The 13,165-nt window shown below is 46.0% G+C and overlaps 1 protein-coding gene across 6 annotated transcripts in view; it reads right to left on the bottom strand.

Annotated features, from left to right (window-relative positions):
- Ndae1 (Na[+]-driven anion exchanger 1) overlaps positions 1-13,165 on the bottom strand; it is a 115,411-nt gene that overhangs the window by 30,965 nt on the left and 71,281 nt on the right. For 4 of the 6 annotated variants that reach the window (XM_077699665.1, XM_077699667.1, XM_077699668.1 and 1 more), the window contains exons 7-15: positions 12,379-12,528; positions 9,480-9,628; positions 9,120-9,365; positions 8,863-9,009; positions 5,566-5,666; positions 4,732-4,906; positions 4,045-4,178; positions 2,983-3,160; positions 2,335-2,613 (exon numbers count right to left, since the gene is read on the bottom strand). In XM_077699665.1, coding sequence (XP_077555791.1) covers positions 2,335-2,613; positions 2,983-3,160; positions 4,045-4,178; positions 4,732-4,906; positions 5,566-5,666; positions 8,863-9,009; positions 9,120-9,365; positions 9,480-9,628; positions 12,379-12,528 — 1,559 coding nt within the window. The remainder of the gene's footprint in view (positions 1-2,334; positions 2,614-2,982; positions 3,161-4,044; positions 4,179-4,731; positions 4,907-5,565; positions 5,667-8,862; positions 9,010-9,119; positions 9,366-9,479; positions 9,629-12,378; positions 12,529-13,165) is intronic. The other 2 variants (XM_077699666.1, XM_077699670.1) reach the window with 2 other exon arrangements.

The raw sequence follows: 13,165 nt of genomic DNA, 5'->3' as shown, positions 1-13,165 counted from the left end.
TCGTCGAAGTACGGCATCACGATTGTTTGACGCTCAAAGACTCTGTCGATGGCTTGTTGAAAAAGCTCTGGGGCTGTGCTGAGGCCAAAAGGTACTCTCCGGAATCTGTAGTGACCCCAAGGCGTGGCGAATGTGCACAGGTACGAACTCTCTTCATCAAGAGCTAGCTGCCAAAAGGCGCTCTTTGCATCAAGCACCGAGAACACAGTGCACCCAGATAGTTGTGCAAAGAGTTCTTCTGGAACTGGGATGCGGTAGTGGTGCCGCTTGACTGCTGCGTTCAGGTTTCTTGGATCCAGACAGATTCGCACAGTTCCATCCTTCTTTGTGATGATGACGATGGGATGGACCCAATCTGTTGGTTCTGTCACAGCCGTGATGATGCCATTGTGTTCCATTTGTGCAAGCTCAGCCTTAACAGTCTCTTCAAGAGCACTTGGCACTCGGCGAGGGGCAGTCACTGTAGGCTTTACGTCAGGCTTGAGGTGAATGCTGTATTCTCCAGGTAGTCTACCGATGCCCTTGAATACATCTGGAAATTCTTGAAGGACGTCTTCAAAATCTGATGCAGGGTGAGGGGCCTTCTTCGTTGCCTCGACGAGCCTCACTCGCTGCAACAGGTCTAAGGCTGTGCACGCAGATGCTCCAAGTATAGGCTTCAAATTTCCTTTTACAAGCAAAAACTTGAGGTTGGATTGGGTGTTCTTCACAGTGCAAAGGAACTGGCACTCATTCTCGATGTCGAGTTGCTCTCCTAGGTAGGTCGTGACCTTTGCTTTAGTTTTCTTGACCGCTGGATGGGGCTTCCATTTGGACACAAGTTGCTCTGGGAGAATGTTGACATCGGATCCCGTGTCCAGCTTGAACGTCACTGGGTTGCCGCTGACGTTGACAGTCTCAAGCCAGTCCGAGAGCGACTCTTCTGTGATGTCGTTTACAGTCAGGCTGCCCAGTCCAAAATCTTGAACAGCTACATCTTCCTCCATATCTAACATTCGGACGTGCCGCGGTGCTGCTCGCTGTTTCTGTCGGCAAACGTTTTGAAAATGCCCGAACTTCCCACAGGCGTAGCAGGTTGTGCCATATGCAGGGCACTGTCGGGGCAGGTGGGTGGTTCCACACCTACCACAACTTTTCTGGGGCTTGGCTTCTGAATGTTGAGGCTGGTTGCTTCTTTGTTGAAACCGGGGCTGTCTTTTCGGCTGTTGCCTGTTCTGCTGTCGATGTGGCTGCCTTCCGCGGTTCAGGTTGTCGACCACCATTTCTTGTTTGTCAAGAGTCGTCGCCAGGGAAGACACGTGCTGTTTCGAGATCTCAGCCGCTCTGCATGTCGTGATGATCTTTTCTAAAGTCAAGTCCCTCTCCCGAAACAGGCGTTCTCGCAGAGCTGCGTCGCGGATTCCGATGATAATCCTGTCGCCTAGAAGGCGGTCGTGCTGGTCGCCAAAATCGCACTTTCTCGACTGGCACTGCAGCTCAGCTATGAAGTCGTCAACTGGCTGATTTTCCTTTTGGTACATGCAGTTGAAAACAGCTGCCGCCTGCGTAATGTTTTTGTACGGCAGGTACTTTTCATCAAACTATGCAAAAATGGCAGCGACGGTGTTGGTAATTGGCTCACCGCTTGCTGGGGCTGTAAAGCTGAAGGTGTCGACGATTTTCCGTGCAGCGGGGCCGATAACGTGTAGTAGTAGTGCTCTCCTTGTTGCTGGTGGCTTTGTTGTGTACTCACACGCTGCTTCGTAGAGTTCGTAAGCCGTCTTCCATTCCGACCACGTTTCGGCGGGATTGCTGCCCGGCTCGAACGGCTTCGGCAGTTGGATCAGGGGAAATGCCATCACAATTTCCTCGTTGCTCTACTGTAGTTGCTTTGTAGAGTTGCTGCGTTGCGAAATTTCAACTTCTGACACCATGTTATATACTGATGGTTGCTGATAGAATGAGGGACACCGGACAGCTGTAAAGTTGGGTTTCACAGGCCACCATCGTGTGTGTCTCTGCCGATGCTAGGCCTGTCTTTATTGACAAAAGAACCGGCACCCAGAGGGCGCTAGTGATGATACATATATAACAGAAACTAGGTCGACCCCCAGCTCCGCTGTTTCTCCAACGTTGCACCACTGGTGCAAGCTGTGGCAATTTTTTGTTGATTTTGGCTGCAAAACTAAAAACAAACCATGTGGCTAGCCATAGCCAAGGAGGAGAGTAACGTTGCTAGCTGTTATGGCGGCGACCACAATGTCACCCGATTCCCGCAACAGATATCCCTCCAGTGTACATTAGCATGAAACTGTACGGGAGGAAGGAAGCAAGGAGGAGTTAAGGGCTCATCACCGATGTGGGGAAGTAGCTGGTGGTCCGGAAGTCCTTGAGGAAGACGGCCAGGGTGAAGGTGGCCACAAAAAGCAGCACCGAGAAGAGGAACACGTCAGCGTAGTACTGGCAGCCCATGCCGTGCATCACGCCGCCGGCCTCCTTGCAGGCGTGCTTGCTCAGCATGGTCCAGTTGACCGTTGAGTTGAGCAGGTCCGTCCCGTTGGGTGGGTCGCAGTAGCAGTCCACCCGCAGGTCGATGTCCAGGTTCATCGGGTACTTGTGGCCAATCTTAAGCACCTGCACCCAGCACGCCACCAGCAAAGTCGATGAGCGGGGATTCTGCCGTGACGCTTACACAGCCAATCTAAGGACATAACCCAAATGGGAACGTCATGCAAAAAGCCAGAGTTTTTTTTGGGGGGCGTACATTGGCCAGGGCCACATTGCCCAAATTGCTCATCGAATGAAAATTCAGAGATAAGCAAAGGAAATTGTAATGACAAAGTATATGCCCACACGTGATGTGTTCGTTCACACATACAAGCAAAAATAGGAGAGAGAGAGAGGGGTCACGGGATCCCACTTGTAATTTTGTGCTAGGAGCCCAGCACGCTACGATCACAGTCTAGTAGAACAACAAAATAGAAGTGAAGCAACAAAACTTGCATTTTCGATGGCTTTGTAGATGAAGATGAGAGAAATGAGGGTGGCAAAGTTTTCTTCGGTGAATCGAGTAATGTAGCAGACAAGCGCACTGGCATCGAAAGCCACCAAAATGAGGAGAATGAGAGCCGTCCAAAGTCCAATCCATAGCCGCAGCGAAAGATAGTCCAGGTCATGGTCTCTGGAAAAAAATACAAGGCGACACGGACGTGACACATCGAGTCATGCCACTTTTTTACCAGAAGATTGGCATCAGTCTGAGCACACACACTGACCAGAGGCTTTCCTAGAAAAAACTTCATAAAATTGGGCGACATAAACCCCAACAGTTTGTGGAGAGGGAGAGAGATAGCCTAAAGCTTATTTTAAATAGACATAAAGCTTGCTGCATTGAAATTATACGAATTATATATTGACACCACGTGGGCATCTCGTCTCATCTAGATATGGTGCTGGGGAACAAAGTTACTTAAAAATTTCTGTTGCCATTAAATTATTCTTTAGCAGTGTTCCCCACCAAAGAAATTTCCCACTCTGTTGTTTTTGCATTTAGGTGTTAGAGGTGGTTTCTTGTTTACTGTGACGGCATTCGACGGTGATGTAACCTGGTTAAAAACCAGGGACACGAAGTTTCTTAATTTCCCCCCCTCCTATGTTTGCAATGGGTGCATTGCCACAACTTCATTTTTGATGTTTCCCTTTGCTTAAATAAGAAAAAAAAAAACGCGATACAAAAAACAAAGGCAAGAATCGGGCATTTTTGGATCCTGGAGATGCATGTACAAAGAAAATCCTTTTGATGCGGCCACACACTAAATCAACATTGCATGCATGCATGCATGCACCATCGAGCACCTCAACTGATGTATTCTATACGAGAACTGAGAATATAATACCCAAAAGCCTGGACAACATATCCAGAGAGTTCAATAAAAAAGTTACTTCATGTTGTCGATGAACATTCATTACCTACTGAGAAAGAAAAAAATGTGATTGTATCTAGGATGTGATTTGACAGACGGCTTGTAGCCGCAAGATGGGAAGACATTCAGGGAAGGCACTCACTTGCAGAAATCGTAGAGAATAGTCTCAAAGACTAGCACAGGACCTGTGCTACCCAGAATGGTCAGTGGCTGACCGCTGAATAGACCGTAGAGGATACCACAGACAGCTCCAGACATCAAGCTCTCCATGGCTGCCTGCAAGCGTGCAGACAAAAGCAGCATTTGTTACTGGTGCTACACTGGTGTGACACTGGTGCTACACTGGTGTGACACTGGTGCAACAGCAATGTGCAGGGCCCACCTATCAGCCATAGTCCCATAAATGTTGCATAGTAAGAATGCAAATGCCAGGGTACTATTGAACAAACTAATTATGTCATTTCAAATAAAAATAGCCCAAAAAGAGTTATGACAGTTATCGTAGCCAAAGCTATCTGGCTACGGTAAAATGTTTTTTCACCAGCTGCCACCCAGCATCCACATTATGAAGAAATAAAATGCTGTCATTTGAACTGCTAAGTGCTTTCATTTATAGACCATGTTGTTAGCCAAAAAGATAACCCAACTTACAATCACAGCAACAAAAATGCCTGCTGAAGCTTCGAAAGTGCTTAGGAAAGCATACAGGTGACACACACAAGGCCAGGACAAGTTTTTTACACATTATTACACTGAAAGAGGTGTGCAAGTGCATCCACTGCCAGGCATTCCTACAAGTTCTTGTGACACTACGGCCCTCGGTACGCACAATTCTTTGCTCTGTTGCCGATCCCAGAAGACCGCCAAAGGTGATGATAGGCGTGAGGCACGCAAAATAGAGGAAGAACACGGAAGCAATGGATTGAAGGGCGATGGCATCCTTGAAGTCACTCAGGTACCATGGTGCTTTGCGTTTGATGTCGTTGATAAGGCCACCAAACAACCTGCACACAAGGCCACCATGTCACTTCAGGGTTCGGTTTCTATCAATTTTTCATTGTAAAAGAACGAAAGTCGCAAGAAAAATAAAGGGAAGCCGCAATCCTGAGACTGCTCTTTCAGCAGCATGTCCTTATCAGTACTGAACAAATACTAGCAAATACTAGAAAAATACGAGCCAAATACTAGCCAACTAGCACAGGTTGACGTAACATAGTGTGGAGCAGCAAACACCCAAACAAGCACACTGCATCCCGCTGAAAACACAGAAATAAAGAGCCAATAGGTATGTAGGCATGTCGGAAAAACTCCCTCAACTGCACTGAACTTTAAAAAGCTGGAACCTCTAGCAGACCACATAAAACAAAATATTGAGAAAAACTGAAAGAAATTATTTTTATTTAAAGCAGTTTTAGCATGTTGCACGATAAATTAAACACGTTAAAGTAAAGTGAAAGTCAAGGGTAAGAACCATAGTAACATGAACTAGTATTTGCCAAGGTTTGGTGGCAGTAGCGCATTACTAAAATTATATCATTATAACCTTTGTGTAAATGTTCAATTTTTTTTTTAACGGGAAACGTGCTTCTAGTGGTTGTCAATTCGTGACGACGACTTCCCGAAAATGTACTCCAAGAACAAGACCTTCACTGAAGCAGCTTACCTCCCGGTCCTCTTGAGACCACTCTCTTCCCTCTCCTTCTCCTCCTCCTCTTCTGGAGAAAATGCCGGTTCCTTGGAGGGTTCTTGCTTTTTCCGCCCCTCCTGTGAGCCAAAGAACAGGCACACCATAATCACCACATGCCGAATAGCTACCAGTATGTTTTTAGAGTGAAACGAAAGCCAAAAAGCTAAGCTAACAAAGCTAACGAAAGCAAAAAGCGAAAGCGAAAGCAAAAAGCTAACAAAGGCAGCATAACATTCATCTACATGCATCTTACTGCTGGCTCATACCACCGAAAATGGAAGTAACTAAGAAAGGTTTCCTCTTTAATTTTTTTGAGCAACACAGCAACAAAAGGAAAATTTGATCTACAAAGTCATAATAAATGACCGCGTACACAGGGAAAAGAAAACTGTACACAGCCTGCTAAAACCTGCTCCACACAGGAAGTACTATATTATGAAAACAGTTTGATACACACTCTAAAATCTTTAAAAAGGTTAGAAGGAGGTGGAGTTTGAGCTCAAAGTAGAAATGATAATGTGGTTTATGCCAATCCATAATCATAGAATGAGTAATGTCTCTGTTTTCAAGATCCCATTGTCACAAGGTGTACATTCATGTGAACAACCTAACGTGGCCACATCAACACATCAAGCTTCAAGAAATGCCGCAAGAGCATGCATTATTTGCAGGGGTGGGCGAATACTGAAATTTTCAAATATGAATCGAATCTGAATCGTATACAAATCAGGAAAAAAACTGTCTTCATTTATTGAGTCGACTATTGAAAACATGGGTAGTATTAAAAAGATAAAAAACAAGAGGCAACAAGAGTTTTATTACCCTTTAAAAATAAGTTGTTGAAGCTGCATCTTAGTATTCTGCAGCAGGTTCATTAGCTGGTAGTAACACACTCATTACAACTTGTCGAGTAGAATAAAAATATTACCTGCTCAACATGTTCACAAAGTATGCACTCCCTATGCACCATAACATTTACGCCAAAAGAAAAAAAAAATATGCTAAAGTTTTCACCGTACAAGCCGTTTCCGAATGCAACAAATCTAGGAAGGCTCTCGCCACCCGCATGTCGTGGCACACAGTATGGCCACATGCCACATTTACATACGTAGCTACAGTAGAGTCACAGTGACCCAGTTTCTAATGAGTGGACGTTCTGTTAAGAGCCCGCTGCGCTCGCAAGTAGCAGTGAAGTCAGGACGTCGGCAGGCTTGGACGCGTTATCTCACCGCTGCTGCACTAGCTCGCTGCGATGCACTCCTGTGCAGTGAAGCCATGTAAATGCAGTCTATGGCAAACCACACATTGTGGTAACCCTTCTAAACTGAAGTCACCAAAATTCAGAAAAAAACATTATTGTTATTATTGATTTACAGCGGGCGACTCAAGTTCCATTCACGGCTGGGGAATGCAGTGAAGGAGGTGAGGATGTCCATGAAATTGATCAGTGAGAGGCTGTCTTGGAGCGGAACGGCAATCCCTTTACTAGAAAGTAGCCCACTGCATGGTACTACCTTAGTTCCCCTTATCTCTTTCACCAGGGGGGAACGAGGAGCTCTGCTATCAGCAAGCTTACTTTATCTTTTACAGTTGAACCTCGTTATAAGAGACATGGATGTAAGAGACAAATGGGTATAAGGGACACTATTCACCCACATGGTTGGCCGCCCTATCTTTCCCATTAAATTGACCTTTTTTATAACAGACATTGGATGTCGAAGACCGTTGGTTATATGGGACAAGTCATCTTTGAACTTTAATCAATAATCTTGCTTGTAACAGACATTTTTAATTTCAGATGCAGTGCTACCAGTCACTAATTGCAGTTGCTTCCATTGTGGAAACACAGGTGGACGACAGACGCCTGCAGTCGCTATTTATTATAACTTCAGCAAACACACAGTGGTTCAGTCAGCTATGAAATGACGATGAGAAGCCCTGCCAATGGAAATGCAACTTACAGAAGTGGCTGAAGCTTACTGCCATCCATTGGAGCGTGACCGCACATGCGGGCTCTCCCAATCAAGAAGCATCGCAGATTTTGAGTCCTGCTAGCGTAATGAATAGCCTGAGCACACAGCAGAAGAAGCAGCGTGCTCTGGCTATTCATCAGGCTTGTGAACTCAATGTCTACGACTCATCTTCCCCAAACAGTGAAAGGAAAAAAAACTTGTAGAATCGGTTGTAAAAAACAGTGTAAATACAGTCATGAAGCAAACAAAGATTCAGAACTGTTTCATAAATTCTGGGGGCCAAACATAAATTAAAATGAATCTTTTGCGACATGCTGTAGCGTTCTTTTGAGCTTATTTTAGTCATACGGTGCCCACATTGAACTAGCTAGGTCTGATTAGTAAGTGAAAACATGGTTCCCTGCTTTTAAGAGATATCTCGTATAAGAGACAGAAACTGCTCTTCGGTACGTGTCTCTTATAAAGGGGTTCAACTGTACTGACACAAGCAGTACTAGCAAGGCCCCGGAGAGGCTGCACCCGACCTTTGTGCCTCGCAGATAACACGCCTGCACCAGAAAGATTATTTGTTGCGTATCATTTTTAGCTGGTGAATGCGTACACATGCATGGGTGTGTGGTGCCTACGTTCAGCGTGCAAAGATAAACATCGGTGGCATTTTTCACCAGTTCAGTATTTCTTTGTTGCTTTGCCGGTGCAAATTTGCGATCATGGCTGCGTTACGTTAATAACGATAAGCAAGCACAAGCGCCGTTTCGGCTGGTACTCGGTATTGGAGTGTGTTTTTCCGGGAAAAAAAAAGAAAAAAGAAAGGAAACACGTTTAAACAAATTGTGCAAATGCTTAGAAGAATGTGTGTCACGCATATACTACATGTGCAACCTTACATTCAGACATGGCCGAATATCCGGGAATTTTCAAATAGTATGCATTTTTTAAATTGAATACGCTTCGAATAAGGAGAATATCTGATTCGCATTCGAAATTTCAAACATTTGCACACCCCTAATTATTTGTGAATATAACGGCTTTTAGCAGAGCATGGAGATGACACAAGTAGTCTTACCACCAGAAAAATGGACAAAAATGCACCAATAAACTTCGTGGTGAGAATTAAATTAGAAACAAGGTTTTCCAAAAAAGCCACATAAAGCAGATACCACAGCCATAATCATGACATCAGCTGCATGTGGTCCTACACAACCGAGGTTATGAAGGCTGCTCTCTCCCTTCACTGTCCACCAGCATTTTCAGGGTCACGGGAAAACCGACACGCCCTGGCAAACAAAGCACCACCCACCTGTGAGGGTACGTGCTGCGGGGGCTCAATACGTATCGAAGGGTCCCAGGCCCCTGGAGGCAGCACAGTGGCTGCGTCCAAGAACTCGTCCACTCCGGCCAGGAGGTGGTCTCGGTTCTTGGCCTTGAATGCAACGTCGTGGAAGACCTGCAGGCAGACGACAGCTCCACTGTTTACCCCTTGCACTGAGGCCCTCAGTTTAGGCTGGTGCAGACCAACAAGGTTCACTGGTCCGAGTTAACGTCGAGCGGACCCACCTCGTCGGACATGAGGATGGCGATGGCGCGGCCGATCTCGTGGTAGCGCACCATGTTCCCCTGTGGGCCGAGGAGGATGAAGAGGAAGCGGGTGGGCACGGGCACCTCGGTCAGGTCCCCGAGGGGCACGGCCGCCGCCAGCCGCACAAAGGCCGTCACGGGACGCTCCAGGAACTCCACCTCGCCCACCAGGATGTTGGACGCCTGGGCTCCCGGCGGGATCTTCTTCATGAATGCCTGGTTCAGCTATTGTCCAGCGGAATGGGAGGAGAACGGCGACGGGGGAGGGGAGATCAGCAGCTCGGAAGATGACGCACTCAAGCATTAGCACCCGTTGAAGCGGCGGTATCCCATACCCACCCTGTGTTGCAGGTCTGGTGAACTGGCATTGGCTGCAGTGTCGGTCAGAGTGGAGCCGCTGTGTGCCAGTGCGGGGTGTGGAGCGTGGATGTGGAGAGAGTTGGAACTGGGGCTCTGCGTCATGCCCTCTGTGTTGTTCCCAGAGCCACCTGCCAGGGGGGGGCACACGGGCTATCACTCACGGCCAGGCCTGTTACGTTATGCACACTCTGCTACACGGACTGCCAATTTGGGCCTTGGTTTCACCATCTCAATCCTCACTTTTAAGCAAACATTTAAGCAGCAGTGCAGCATTAAACTAATGTGCTTCATTAGGAGAACTGCTCAGCTGTCTTCGGATGACATTTCCAAAATAAATATTTGAATAAACTAGAGGCGACATTTTACAGAATGGCGGTAAAATAGCACTAAGAAGCTCTCAGCCCAGCTCTCCTCTATTGGCACACAAATAACACGAACAGTAAAAAAAAGTAAATATACAATTAAGGAAACAGGTTCTATGGTAAAGCAACACTGATTTGAGCAGTAGAAATTCGGACTACAAGGCACTGCTTCTTTTCACTTTAGGCTTTCCACTACTCAGGAACTGAAGAAAGCCGCTATCCCAAAGTGTTTAGCTGCTGCATGGAGAGGCAGGAAACCAATCAGAGTTCACTCAGAACTCTCTGTTTCATTTTTTCTTTCAAAACATGTACACATATATGGCATCAGGTATGTTGCAGGCTGTAGCAGTGACAGGTGTTGCACAGCCGCCAATGCCTATTAAGAATGGGGGAGTTAAGAAGCAACAGCTGTAGTGCCAGCCGCACGGTGGAAATCACAGTGGCACAACAATGTTCAGCACTGCTCATACCAAACACGATACAAAAGCACACAAAGTGCTTTTCCTGCATCTTGTGCAACACTGAACAGGAAACAGCATTATGCAACAGCGAGCACAGAGGACTTCACATAACACTGGTAAGGCCAGATCTTCAATAACCTCAGAAGACTAAAAATAAAGCCCTAACAAGAACTCTGGAAACATTTTGGTCTAAGGCAGCACTTTGCAGACTAAAAGTTCAGGCACCCAATGTCAAATTGACACTAAGACAGCCATGAAATGAACCTTAGAAATTTTACGTGTTTTAGTCCTGGGCAAAGTGATGCCATTGACAGAATCACACAAGAATGTCTTGTTGAATTAGCAGTTTTGAAACATTCAACAGTGTTATCATTACTTATGTAAAAAAAAAATTTCTAGGAGGGTTAGCCGATGTTTAGAAAATTTTACAATAGAAAAGACAAATAAAATAGTGCTCAAGCAGAGGGTGCAGCAAGAGAGATAACTAATGCTACCAATAGTTTGTTTCACCTTTCGACTGCTTTTCATTTAGAGTGAAGGTGTGCTATACCAATGAGTACTGCGTTCACCTTGATAAGATATTCAATGCCTGCCAAACTTAACCTCACTGAAGCAATGCATTTGATGACCAATGTTATGGGAAGTCTCCTGTCGAAATACAAAAGACAACAAAAACGTTGTTTGCACGAGTGTAACAGAAGCGCAGCAACATTACGTGCAGGGTTACACTAACATCAAGACTCACTGGGAACAGGGAGTTTACATTTCCTTTACAAGCACCTGATCTTTTTTTTTTCCCATCTGAGGCACAGCTCTGGGGCATGTGCAAAAATGTGCCACATGTGTCTCACATGTGCAAGACATGGTGCAACCCATCGACACCAAGCCGCAGCGCATCATATATAATTTAGGCAGACGAATGCTTGTCAGCCCCGCAAGGGCTGTGCACACCTGCCTGGTGCACTTTGGCGTCACATTCGTGCAAACAAGGCCACGCAGCACCTGGCAGGTGCCACCAATGACCGGCTGTGCAAGGTTAGCGTAGCTGGCAGTGTGCAGAATGCGCGGGAAGCTGGAAAGAGTATGGCCACCACCACAGGGTGACGAGCTACGTCAGCCGTGTGGTAGGAGGTGGGTTAGCCGTCAGTGCAGCGGCGCATACTGTGAGGTGCCTTTGGTTACGAAGAGTAGAGTTCCAGTGCCCTAGACACCCATCTGGAAGAGCTCTGGGTCGCCCTGTTGCGATGTAACTCGAGCACAAAGCCTCTAGTTGGGTTTTTTTTTTTGTATCTTCGAGCCACAAAATACATAGGTATTCGAATTTTATCCTAATCAAAACAATGTGGTTCGTAACAAATGCAATACACATCTGATCATGACTGGGATTTTAGCTGGGATTCACTTTGTTCCTTTGGGTCAAACAGCCAAGAACTAACAACTTGCAGCAGTGTCCATTACTCCTAGCAGTGGAGGCTGTTACAACAAATATACTCCACAAAATTTAATGCAATAAGAAATAAAACCCTGAGCAGCACAGGCGGGCACCCTATAATTAAAGCCCAAAGATGTTTGTATGTGATACCTGTGCTAAAAAAAATAGACAGAAGAAGGCTGTTATCTGCAATATTCAGCAATTTTCAGATGTCTGCATTAGAATCACCACATCTGGAATTCTGAAAAATTTTTAAAAAGTCTTTTTTATATGCCCTAACATTTGGGGGGTCTTATGCATCGAAGCCACTTATATCAACAGGGTCTAAGTGGCTAATTTAAACCACTGGGGGACCTTTTATTGGTGCTGATATCTCGACACAATGCTGTTTTCATTTTTCGACTCTATAAGAAAAACGTCCCTCAACTCTCAGCCGCCCTGATGCCATTGTAGACAAACCATGGAGCTTATGCATTCTAGTCGTCTGCCATTGAAAATAAACCCAAAGGGCAAGGTCCCAGGCACTGTTTAGCAAGGAGCCTTCCAGCAGGGTTCTGGTCCGGAACAAAGCCAGACGACAGGAAACACCGATGCGTGGCGAGCATTGTGTATTCGTTGGGCACCTTTACCACACAGAAGTTCCCTGAGTATTCTGGTCGGACGCCAGCCTCCGCCGTTCACTTCGGCGTGTGTGGTGACGGCGGGGGTCGTCGAGACCATCACAGACGACGGGTCGGGGTTAAGCGACGGACTAGAATCCTTGCCCCCGATGTCTGGGTTTCAGTGTGGTGTTCAACGCCAACCGGGGAAGAAAGGAGGACACGCGCAGAACGACAACAACTCGGTAAATGCGCTGCAACAATGACAACGCCAAACGTGAAACAATAAGCACGGAAAGACACAAGAGCCATTGGCCTCCAAGAGAGCCAGGGGCCCCAGTTGTCTATACTCTATACAGTGCAGATGTGATGAGTCACAACACTCTTTCCAGCAAGGGTACCCACGAAGTTATGTGACTGTTGATTCCCCGGCAGAAACAAGATACTTAGTAGTCAACTATCACCTATCTGTTGGTTCAGAAAAGAAAATCTTAGTTCTTTAATTGTACCAACTTTGCTGGACTGGAAACTTTTTTTGCCATTCCAATTAAGTTGGTTAAAGCTACTCACATGCACAACCCAAACACTAGTCTTCAATATGCAATCCAATACAGAGAAGTCTACTCTTGCCACTGTTAAATAAAAGTTGGCACCAACAATTAGTACTTCGCTGCGTATTTCACAATGTACTATAAAGCAAACACAATGTAGGTAAAAATGAGGGATGCGGTACAAAACAAGCGATATTTTTAACTCTTTCACGGTTTTGTAAACACACACTGCCTCTTTCCTTCTCACCCACAAACTGCAA

Source organism: Haemaphysalis longicornis, unplaced genomic scaffold (assembly GCF_048455015.1).
Source record: "Haemaphysalis longicornis isolate Haplotype H1 unplaced genomic scaffold, Haemaphysalis longicornis Haplotype H1 scaffold_2, whole genome shotgun sequence".
Taxonomy (NCBI): domain Eukaryota; kingdom Metazoa; phylum Arthropoda; class Arachnida; order Ixodida; family Ixodidae; genus Haemaphysalis; species Haemaphysalis longicornis.
This window is presented reverse-complemented; position numbering and strand designations above follow the sequence as displayed.